The following is a 12384-nucleotide window of genomic DNA, read 5'->3' as shown; positions in this document are numbered from 1 at the left end:
TTTTGATTTTTATACTGAACTTTATGTTTGGAATGTTCTTCTTATTTTTGCATTCAATTTTAATAGTTAATATGATATCTTAAGAGTCTTTTTTACCTACTGTATTGATGAATCATTTTAGTCTTAATTTGCTCTTTCCACTTCAAAGTACAGTGGAAAACTTGTTAATTAATATCTGGGAATAGAATATGAAGCATCAGGGTGATAGTTGGAAATGGAACACATGACTTTCTGTTGTTTTGCCCCTGCCCTTCAGATATTTGCTTATTTTATTTATCTGTGTCATTCAATCGGAAGTCTCAGTTTCTGATTTATAAATATAGACCTATATTGAGTGTAGTTTTTGATTCACAGGCTATAATTGATGCCAAACTGATACTTGTTATTGATATTTCTGGGGTTTTTTTGTTTGTTTGTTTTTTTAATGAACAACTTGATACTTGGTAGTAGGGAAGCAGTTTAGTAGAAGGTAGTATTTTACCTATAATCTGTAGTAAACATTCTATAATTTTTAACTGATAAAAATATTTCTTATGTTTACTTTAGCTTTCTTATGGACTATGGTGAAACAGTCCAGCAGCTTTAGGCTTTTTTGACTGCAAGTCACATAAGAAATATTAATGACCTCTACTATATATATATATATATATATACACACACACACACATTATTGTATGTAACTGAAACAAAAGCTTTCACAAAATGTACTTATTCATTGTATGTGGTAATGTTTATTCACTTTTTATTTGAATTTTTTATAAAATGCCAGTTTTACCGGTTTAGAAAACATTGTTTAGAAAACATTGAACAAGCATGTGATTTTTTTTTTTACTGAAACCTCCTTTTTATTTAGACCCTAGACAATTTATTATTATTTTTTTTAGACCCTAGACCATTTATATTATATTAGTACAATTTAAACAGACCAGGAATACCTATACAGGGTATCCATTAGACAGAGGGTTGAAATTTGGCATCAGTTACAGATGACTATGGAGATAAAATCTAGACGGCTACAAATGGAATTCTGTCCTAATCTGCACTTGGGAGACTTTCTTCTTCTGGTGCCATTCAGTGCATCAAGAAAAACATCAGTTTTTCTATGAAATTCATTAGTGAGCCCTCTTAAATATCAGCATATGTTCATCTTCTAATGTGATTTCTAATGTCCATATTTATGTTTTTTTATATTTTTGGATTTAGTCAAAGCAGTCCTTAAGAAGAGGGAGTATGGACCAAAGTACACTCAGAATAATTTCATCACTGGAGTCAGAGCAATAAATGAGTTCTGCCTTAAATCCAGGTATAGTAGTTGTTTTTTTATAAAATGTGGTAGTTCTAGCTCATCTACATAACCTTGTATTTCTTACAATGTGTTACTTGCTGCTATCCATGTGGAAATTTTCCCATGACTCCTTCCTCAATTGAAGAACTATTTTGTCCAGTTAAAAAAATGTTTAAATTGTTAGCTTATGAAACTGAATTCTGCTTCAGTGTGGGCAGTCCTGTCTTTCCTGGTATCATAAACCCAAAGAAGCAGGTTCTTCAAGACATCTGTATCACATAAGAACTTTAGGAGTTTTATTATTATGTTAATACGTGGCATATAAGGTATCTTATCAATAAGATATTTGCATATTTGTATGTTTAACTTTTTAAAGTGTTGGGTTTTACATTGAAAAAAATAAAATTAAAAAAAAGTGTTGGGTTTTTTGGCTAGTGGAGTTGAATAATTTAGTTACATATATGTTCATACTCCAACTCTGTTGAGCATAAGTTATTTTTGTTTTCTGATATCTTTTTGTTATGAATTTTCTTGTAATCATAGATTTGTTGAGAAATTTGTCACAAATTAAAAATTTCCCTTCCTTTCCATGTTTACCTAAGCAAGCCATATTACATGGAAAATTTCTTGACAATTTAGTTATCAGATTTAGCCTCCCCCCCCCGCCCCGCCCATCACATCCTCTATGGTATATTATCAAGAAATAAGAATTCTTATAATCAGTTTTATAACTTACATACCTATTAACAACCAGTTGTGCCATTGATTGATGTAAAACAATGTCCTGTTTCACATGGAGTATTTCATTTAGTTCTCACAAAAATTTTGTGAATTAAGTAGATTAGGTATTGCTAGCTCCACATTGTAGGCCAGGAAACATAGTAAAGACATCACTGATGACCCAGCTCATTTACTAAGTCAGCATCATGGGGTTAGAATACATATCTTTGATACCTTGTCCAAATTTTATACTAATATGTGATGGTTGGTTGTTGATTTATTGTATTGTATTTATTTTAAAGATTTTATTTTTAAGTAATGTCCATACCCAGTGTGGGGCTCAAACCCATAATCCTGAGATCTAGTTGCATGCTCCACTGACTGAGCCAACCAGGCACCCTATAATCTCCCAAGTTTAATTTCTTGGAACTTATACCAGCTTTTTATTTATAGGCCTTTTCATAACTCTTCTAAAATTTCCATAGGAAATTTGATCAAATTTAGAATGACTGTTAGGGCGTCTGGATGGCTCAGTGGGTTAAAGCCTCTGCCTTTGGCTCGGGTCATGATCCCAGGGTCCTGGGATTGAACCCTGCATCAGGCTCTCTGCTCAGAAGGGAGCCTGCTTCTCCCCCTCTCTCTGCCTGCCTATCTGCCTACTTGTGATTTCTGTCAAACAAATGAATAAAATCTTTAAAAAAAAAATTTAGAATGACTGTTTAGCAGTGTTGATGAATACATAAACCTTGAGAATGGAAAATAAATAACATAGAATTGACAGACACTCTTTATGACTTGATACCTGTAAATAATATTGCCATTTAGTATCACCACTTAGTATTAATCTGGATATAAACAAGTATGACTATAAATTTTTTTTAAAGAATTTATTTATTTATTGGAGAGAGAGACAGTGAGAGAGAGCATGAGCGAGGAGAAGGTCAGAGGGAGAAGCAGACTCCCCGTGGAGCTGGGAGCCCGATGCGGGACTCGATCCTGGGACTCTGGGTACATGACCTGAGCCGAAGGCAGTTGTCCAACCAACTGAGCCACCCAGGCGTCCCTATAAATTTTTTTTTAAGATTTTATTTATTTATTTGACAGAGATCACAAGTAGGCAAAGAGGTAGGCAGAGAGAGAGGAAGGGAAGCAGGCTCCCTGCTGAGCAGAGAACCCGATGCGGGTCTCGATCCCAGGTCCCTGGGATCATGACCTGGGCCAAAGGCAGAGGCTTTAACCCACTGAGCCACCCAGGTGCCCCTGACTGTAAATTTTTAATTTAAATTCTTAAGTAAAGGATGTTGCTCTAATCCATGTTTTTTTCTACTTTTTTTCATACATCAGACATTGCAGTGGGGTGTCCATAGCAGATAAAATACAAACACTAATGAAGAAATTACATCTCTGCCTATCATGTTATGGTATTTTTAGTGAGCATCAAGAAAAATTTTTATTTTTTCACTGTCTCTAGACCACATTTTGTGTACAAAATGCCATCTTTAAACTGATTTTTCCAGCCTTAAACTGATCTGTATAGCCTTTTTAGATCAGGATCTAGGTAGTGGCTTTTACCTACCCCTAATAATCCTTCTAAGAACAAAAACTATGTGAACCTTTTCAGAATAAATTCAGCACGTTTCTTTCTTCAGTGATCTAGACCAGCTTCGAAAAATCAGACGACGAAGTCCTCATGAAGATACTGAGTCCTTTACTGTATACTTGAGATCAGATGTGGAGGCAAAGTAAGAACATGCTTCTTCTAGAATAAATGTACAAGGCAAATTTTAGATTAATAAAAACCAATATTGGATAGAGGCTTTTAAATCATCTGTTTTAAATGCAGAATATTTTTATCTTTGCAAACTTGTTTGTGAATTACTAATATGTACTAGTTAACTAAAAGTATTTGATAATTTGTAAGAAAATTTGTTGTTGAATTTACTTACTATTTAGAGTTAATTTAGAAACATTTTTTAAGTCCTATGTATTTTTCCTAAAGGACCTTCTGCTTTGTTGTAATCTTTTCATGTAGTTATAGTTCATCTTGATTTAAATATAATTGCAATTAAGGCATTAAAATTGTCCATTGTTGATGGCCATATATGTATGCACAGATCCTTGGAAGTTTGGGGAAGCCCTGAAGCTCTGGCCAGAGAGAAAAAACTGCGTAAAGAAGCAGAAATAGAATACAGAGAAAGTAAGTATATTCAGTTTAAAGTGGAGTTAATTGAAAAGTAAGTTGTAGGTAAAACTTGGGCCTTTAATAATTGCACTCCCTAGTAGTTGCATGCCTCTCTGCTTCGGCTCTTTTGGTTCTTAGCAAATACTAATTGCCACTTTGGGATTCAGTTACTTTTTAAAAACAGTATCAGGATGCCTGGGTGGCTCACTCGGTTAAGCGTCTGCCTTCATCTCAGGTCATGATCCCAGGGTCCTGGAATGAATCCTAGCATCAGGTTCCTGGGTCAGTGGGGAGCCTGCTGATCCTGCCTACTGCTCCCCTGCTTGTGTGTTTGCATGCTTGTTCTCTCTCACAAATAAAATCTTAAAAAAAAAAATAAATAAAATAAAAGCAGTATCTATTTTCTTGTGTTTTTCCTCTATAGTTCTTTTAAGGATGATGAGAGGAAACAAAACTGGTTGGTGGTTTGTTATTATAAGATACATGAATATTATAATTTATGGTGTGATTTGAAGATTACACTTGTTCTAAAAGTGATTGTGCTTTCTTACAGAAAAGTCTGTTAATTCAGTTTCCCCGTTTCTACTTTACTTTTCTAATTTTTCTATTTATTCCAGGGAGAGTCGCATGAATTGGGGGAAGGGCCAAAGGAAGAGGGGAGAGAGAGAGAGACACAGACTTCCACTGAACACAGAGATGCCAGGCTGATCTCATGTCTCATGAGATCATGACCTGAGCTGAAACCAAAGCTGGATGCTTAACTGATTGAGCCACCCAGGCACTGCCTGCCCCACTTGTACTTTAATTCATTCATTCAGCAGATATTTATCAAACATTTACTGTGAACTAGAAGCTGTGGTTGATGCTTGAGATTTAGTTGCAAATAAGACTCTCTGGGCATTTAACACTCCAATAGTTGAGTGACAAAGCCACCTTTATAGAATTAGGATTCATAATTATGTGAGATATAATTTAGCTAATTCTTTGATTTACATATATATATTCATTAATGTCAAAAGTGTTGCACACTTGTGATTTAAAAAAGGATACAAAAATATAAAGAATAAAAGTCTCCTTTCATTTTGTCTGGTCAGCATCTCATTTTGCTTCCTATAGATAACTATTGCTGGAAGTTTGGGATATATCTATCCAGAATATTTCTCTGCTGCCTTTTCAAATTTTATATACATCATTTTTTTCACTTAAACATAAATTGGTGACACTATACCTATTGTTTTGCCTCTAGTTTTTTATACTTAACAGTGTAACCATAAACATCTTCCCATGTCTACATATAGAAATCTACCTGTCTCTCATTCTTTTTAAACTGCTGCATAATATTCCACTGTGTGGATGTAATAAGCTTTATGTTCTCAAACTTTTTTTTACTATTACAAAGAATACAACAGTCAGTATATTTCTTAAATATATAATAACATATTCTCTTATTGCAAATACATAGATAAAATGTTAGTAGTATTTCAAGGTCAAAGGACATGGGCATTTTAAAATTTAATAGAATATTCTCCAAAGGAAAATGGTGCCAGTTTATATTACACTTAAAGTGTATGAGGGTGACTATTTTCTCAAACCCTTGACAATGCTGGATATTACCATTGTTTTAACTTTGCTGTGTATTTGATGGGCAGCAGATGATATCTTTAATTTTGAATCTCTGGTGACTGCTGAGGTTTGTTATCTTTAATATATTTGTTTTTCTTAACTCTTCTTCTGTGATAATTTTTATATCCTTTACTCCATCTCTTACATTGTGTATCTTCTTAAATTGATTTAATGAGTTTTTGATAGATTTTAACTCTTTAATTTTGTATATTCTAAATTTTTTTTTTTTGGAGTTAACTACTTTTTAAAAAAAATTTATTTATTTTTATTTCAAGTTTATTTAAACTCCAGTTAGTTAACATATAGTGTAATATTGGTTTCAGTAGTAGAATTTAGTGACGCATTGTTTACATCTAACACCCAGTGCTCATCACAGCAAGTGCCCTCCTTAATTCCCATCACCCATTTAGCCCATCTTGTGCCCACCTCCCCTCCATCAACCCTCAATTTGTTCTCTATAATTAAGAGTTTGCCTCCCTTTCTTTTTTTTTTTATTCCCTTCGCCTGTGTTCATTTAGTTTCTTAAGTTCCACATATTAGTGCAGTCATACAGTATTTGTTTTTTTCTTACTGACTTATTTTGCTTAGCATAATACAGTAGCTCCATCCACATTGTTGCAAATGACAAGGTTTCATTCTTTTTGATGGCTGAGTAATACTCCATTGTATATTTACACCACATTTTCTTTTATCCATTCATTAGTCAATAGACATTTGGGTTCTTTCCATACCTTGGCTGTTGTTAATAATGGCTGCTGTAAACAACAGGGTACATATACTTTGAATCAGTATGTTTGTACGCCTTGAGTAGTGCACCTAGTAGTGCAATTGCTGGGTGGTAGGGTAGCTCTATTTTTAACTTTTTGAGGAACCTCTGTACTGTTTTTCAGAGTGGCTGCTCCAGTTTGGATTCCCACCAACAGTGTAACAGGATTCCCCTCTCTGCCTTCTCATCATCTGTTGTTTCCTGAGTTGTTAATTTTAGCCACTAGGGTGAGGTGGTATCTCATGGTGGCTTTGATTTGTATTTCCCTGATGATTAGTGATATTGAGCATCTTTCCATGTGTCTGTAGCCATCTGTATGTCTTCTTTGGGAAAATGTCTACTTATGTCTTCTGCCCATTTTTAAACTGGATTATTTGGGGGGTTTTTTGGGTGTTGAGTTTGGTAAGTTCTTTGTAGATTTTGGATACTAACCCTTTATCAGCTATATCATTTGCAAATACCTTCTGCCATTCTGTAGGTTGCCTTTTTGGTTTTGTTCTTTCCTTAGCTGTGCAGAAGTTTTTTACCTTGAGGTGCCTGGGTGGCTCAGTCAGTTAAGCATCTGCCTTCGGCTCAGCTCATGATCCTGGGGTCCTGGAATTGAGCCCTGTATTGGACTTCCTGCTTAGCAGCGAGTCTGCTTCTCCGTCTCTCTCTCTGCGATCTCTCTTGCTTTTGCTCTCACTCAAATAAATAAATAAAATCTTTAAAAGAAAGAAAAAAGAAGAAGAAGCTTTTTATCTAGGTGAAGTCCCAATAGTTCATTTCTGCTTTTGTTTCCCTTGCCTCTGAAGACATGTCTAGCAATAAGTTGCCATGGCTGAGGTCAAAGAGGTTGCTACCTGTGTTCTCCTCTAGGATTTTGATGGTTTTGTGCCTCATGTTCAGGTCTTTAATACATTTTGAATTTATTTTTATATATGGTGTAAGAAAGTGGTCCAGTTTCATTCCACATGTGGCTGTCCAGTTTTCCCAGCACCAGTATGTTGAAGAGACTATCTTGTTTGCATTGATATTTTTTTCCTCCTTTATCAAAGATTATTTGACCATAGTGTTGTGGGCCCATTTCTGGCTTTTCCATTCTGTTCCATTGATCTATGTATTTATTTTTGTGCCAGTACCATACTGTATTGATGACTGCAGCTTTGTAATATAGCTTGAAGTCCAGAATCATGATGCCTCCAGCTTTGCTTTTCTTTCTCAAGATTGCTTTGGCTATTTGGGGTCGTTTGTGGTTCCATATAAATTTTAGGACTCTTTGTTCTAGCCCTGTGGAAAATGCTGGTGGTATTTTGATAGGGATTGCATTAAATATGTAGATGCTTTCGGTAGTGTAGACATTTTAACAATGTTTATTCTTCTAGTCTGTGAGCATGGAATGTTTTTCCATTTCTCTGTGTCCTCTTCAATTTCTTTCATCAGTACTCTATAGTTTTCAAAGTACAGACCTTTTACATCTTTGGTTAGGCTTATTAGGTATCTTACAGTTTTCAGTGTAATTGCAAATGGGATCAATTCCTTGATTTCTCTTTCTGCTGCTTCATTTATGGTGTATAAAAAATGTGACAGATTTCTCTGTTGATTTTGTATCCTGCGACTTTGCTGAGTTTGTGTATCAGTTCTAGCAGTATTTTGGTGGAGTCTTCGGATTTTCTATGTAGAATATCATGTTATCTGTGAATTGTTCCTTGCTGATTTGGATGCCTTTTATTTCCTCCTTTTTTTTATAACTAGTGAGGGAGAGAGTGGGGCAGGGTAGAGGGAGTGAGAGAGAGAGATTGCTAAGCAGACTCCACACCCAGCGTGGATCCTGATGTGGGGCTCAGTATCACAATCCTGAGATCATGACCTGAGCAAGAATCAGGATAGATGCTTAACTGACTGAACCACTCAGATGCCCCAGGATGCCTTTTATTTCTTTTTGTTGTCTGATTGCTAATGCTAGGACTTTTAGTACTATGTTTAACAATGGTGAGAGTAGACATCCCTGTCTTGTTCCTGACCTTAGAGGAAAAGCTCTCCCGTTTTTCCCCATTGAGGATGATATTAGCTGTGGGTCTTGACCTTTATGATGTTGAGATATCTTCTCTCTATTCCTACTTTGCTGCAGGTTTTTGTTCTGAGTATTTTCTCATCTTCCTTCTTCAGTTTTTGTTTCATTCCCCCCATTTGTGGGAGATTTCAAACATAGAAGTACAGAGGAAAGTATAACCACTCTGCAGGAATCCTCACCTAGCTTTACAGTTACCAACACATGGTCAACCTTGTTTTATCTATATCTCCTTTACCCTCACTCTACTAAATTACTTTGAAACCAGTCCATTTCGTCTTTAAATATTTCAGTGTATATTTCTGAAAAAACAGGTATTTGTTTTAGTTAGTTTACATTGTAGTAGTAGTTGAACTGTTCTAGAAAATTCACTAAGCACTGCCTGTAGTAATCTATCATTTGGTCTTAACATCCTCTCAGTTGCACCTTGGCTGAAGATCTAGGATGGTTTTAGATAGTTTATATTCAGGCAAAGAAAATGAATAACCTTTTGCTCATTATTCCTTTTCTTGACAAAATTGAAAACATTTTTTCTCTTTTCAACTAATCTAGTCAGGAGGAATAAGGAATATGTTTGACATTCTCATAGGCTTGCAATATATAATATGAAGTCATCTGCATGTTGAGCAAGTGTAGATTTTTTTGCAGAATCCAAGTCCTTTAAATCATTAGTATAACATTTTGAGAAGTAATAAAAAGAATCAGTAAATCTTAGTATCTGTGGGGTTTGGGCCTCAGAAAAAGCAAACAGTTGCTGATTATATTCACAGATATGCTAAAGAGAGCTACAGTTAAATCCGCAGGGGTGAAACATTGCCTTAAGAGAAATATATATTGGGGTCAGGGAACTTCAGAATTTTGGTATCACTATTCAATTAAAGGCTTCCATTGGTTTCTTTAAGGTAATAGAGATGCTAATACAGGATATGATCAAATGTTGTTCCAATAGGGCAGATTGCATTGGGGAATTAGATGGTTGCACTGCAGTTATAGTTCTGGTTACTTTAGGGAACAGATATAATGTGGCAGGATTAAAATAGAGATAGAGATGCTAGTATCTGAGAAAAAGGTATACATACTTTTCTTTGACAGGCTTTATTTAGGAGAATCTGAATTCTTCAACTGTATTTCTAAATTCTTTATAGGACTAAAGCTTAAAGGTGACAGTATTACCTTCCCTTGATGAGTTGGTGAAATTTCTAGGTGGAAATTGAGAGACAGTTATGGTCAGTAATATAGGAAGAAAAGGGGTAGAGAGAGTTTTTTTTTTTTTTTTTTTTTTTTTTGAGGGAGAGAGGGAGGGGTGGAAGGACAAAGGGAGAAGAAGAAAAAGAATCCTAAGCAGGCTGTGTGTCCAGCGTGGAGCCTGATGCAGGGCTCAGTCTCATGACCACAAGATCACGACCTGAGCGGAAATAAAGAGTTGGACGCCTAACGGACTGAGCCACCACGCTGCCCCAGTGGTACTCATTTTTAATAGGTTAACATATTTTTAAGGTCTTTCCAGTGGACAGTAATAAGAAATACTTCATTTTCCTTAAGAGAGAAGCTATATAGGCTATTCTAGAAAACTTAATGTTTTCTTTGTTGTGTTTTTTAACTTTTCCTTACACTGAAAATCTTATTTCTTAATCCAATAATATAATTATATTTTTGGTTTACTCTTACATGTGTATACATACATACAGAAAGAACATGGTATAGTTTCAAAATAATAATACCAATATTATTGCCATCAGGATGACCTAAGTGTTAACTTTCGTTTTTTTCTTTAGTATATATTCCACTAGGGATGTATAATGTTTCTTTGTTTTAATACACTTGAAATTTCTGTCTGCATAGATAAACCATCAAATAGATGTAAAATGAGGTTCATTTGTTTCATTTTTGCTTCTGATATTTAGAAATAATTTATATGATTCCAAAGTCACATCTACCAGAAAGAACCATCAGAGAAATTTAGTTTCCATCCTTATCTTCTCCACCCTGTTACTCCTTCTCACATTGGTAACCATTAAAAAAAATCAGTTTTGGAATTATTTTTTCCATTAAAAAATATACTATGAAATAGCATGTATATGGTATTAATTCCTTCCCCACCCCCTTTCATAAATAAGTTATACTTTCTGTCTTTGGTTTTTTTATTGACATTATGTCCTGAGGACCAATCTGTAGCAGTAAATAGAGACATTTCTTCATTCCTTTTATAATACTCCATTTTGTGGGGTACAACGTGGTTTATTCAGTCATTCCCCCATAGGTTGTTTTCAGTCTTCTGCTATTAAAATAATGATACTATGAGGCTGTACATCTATGAAAGGAAATATTTAAACATGGTTTGAGAAAATAAAGTAATAGAAATTTGTTTTTCTTGTATTTTTAAACCTTGAGCTAAAAATTGAAGAACTGGTTCTTCTATCAAGATTAAGTAATTCATATTTCTAGATAATATTGAGAAGAGAATCTTATATCAAAGTACCTTTCTGGGGCGCCTGGGTGGCTCAGTTGGGTAAGTGTCCAACTCTTGATTTCAGCTCAGGTCATGATCTCTGGCTTGTGAGATCAAGCCCAGCCTCAGGCTCTGCAGTAGGCACGGAGCCTGCCTAAGATTCTTTTTCTTCCTCTACTTCTGGCCCTTCCTACCCCCACCCCCTAAAATAAATAAATATATATATAAATAAATAATTTTAAAAGTGCACCTTTCTCTCATTGCATTTCTCCCTGTCTTTTTTTGTTGTGTTAAAAAGCACAACAGAATTTGTCACTTTAAAGGAATTATTAGGTATATTCACATTGTTAAGGAACAAATCTTTAGGAATAATACTGAAACTCTGTAAACAAATGGTTCCCCTTTTCTCCTACCTGTAGCTCTTGGTAACCTCTGTTCTACTTTCTGTCTCTATGAATTTGACTCATAAAAATAGAAGTATACAATATTTGTCTTTTTAACAGATTTCACGTAGCTTAATGTCCTCAAGGTTTATCTGTATGGCAGGATTTCCTTCTCTTTAAAATCTGAATAATATTTCATTGTATGCATATACCGCCTTTTGTTTATCCATGGACATTTTGGTTGCTTTCACTTCTTGGCTATTCTGAATAGTGGCGCTCTGAATAGGAGTATGTAAATATTTCTTTGAGACCTTGCTTGCTATTTTCTTTTTCTTTTTTTTTTGGATGTATACCTCCAAGTGGGATTGCTAGATCATATGGTAGTTTTTAATGTTTTGAGGAACCCTCCATGTTGCTTTCCATGGCGGTTGCACCATTTTACAGTCCCACCAGCATACAAAAGGTTTTCACTTTCTTCACATCCTTGCCAACACTTGTTATTTTCTGAGCTTGGTTTTGTTTTGTTTTTGGATAATGGCTATTCTGGTGGGTGTGAGGTGATACCTTATTGTAGTTTTAATTTGCATTTTTCCATAAGAAGTTTGATATGAGCATCCTTTAATGTGCTTGTTAGCCATTTGTATATCATCTTTGGAGAAAGATCTGTTCTAGTCCTTTGTCCATTTTTTATCCAGGTTGCAGATCCAGATTTTTATAATAATCTGATACTTTTACTGATAGCCAATAGAAAATATTTAACATACTCTTAAAGAAAATAATTGTGTTAGTGTAGAACATGACTGATAGAATGTGTATGAGCTAAATGTATTTTGTAATTCTTTTCTTATAAAGGGCTGTTTAGAAACCAAAAGATACTAAGAGAATATAGAGACTTCCTGGGAAACACCAAGGTAAGATTATCTTTC

General features: G+C 34.8%; 1 protein-coding gene across 1 annotated transcript in view; it reads left to right on the top strand.

Moving 5' to 3' along the window:
• Positions 1-12384, top strand: part of SLC30A9 (solute carrier family 30 member 9) — an 86236-nt gene that overhangs the window by 27421 nt on the left and 46431 nt on the right. The window contains exons 4-7 of the mRNA XM_044224131.1: positions 1204-1303; positions 3655-3747; positions 4120-4202; positions 12311-12369. Of these exons, the coding sequence (XP_044080066.1) occupies positions 1204-1303; positions 3655-3747; positions 4120-4202; positions 12311-12369 (335 nt within the window). The remainder of the gene's footprint in view (positions 1-1203; positions 1304-3654; positions 3748-4119; positions 4203-12310; positions 12370-12384) is intronic.

The sequence above is a fragment of the Neovison vison genome, chromosome 11, assembly GCF_020171115.1.
Source record: "Neovison vison isolate M4711 chromosome 11, ASM_NN_V1, whole genome shotgun sequence".
Taxonomy (NCBI): domain Eukaryota; kingdom Metazoa; phylum Chordata; class Mammalia; order Carnivora; family Mustelidae; genus Neogale; species Neogale vison.
Note: the sequence above shows the minus strand (reverse complement) of the source record. Positions and strands in the feature narration are given on the sequence as shown.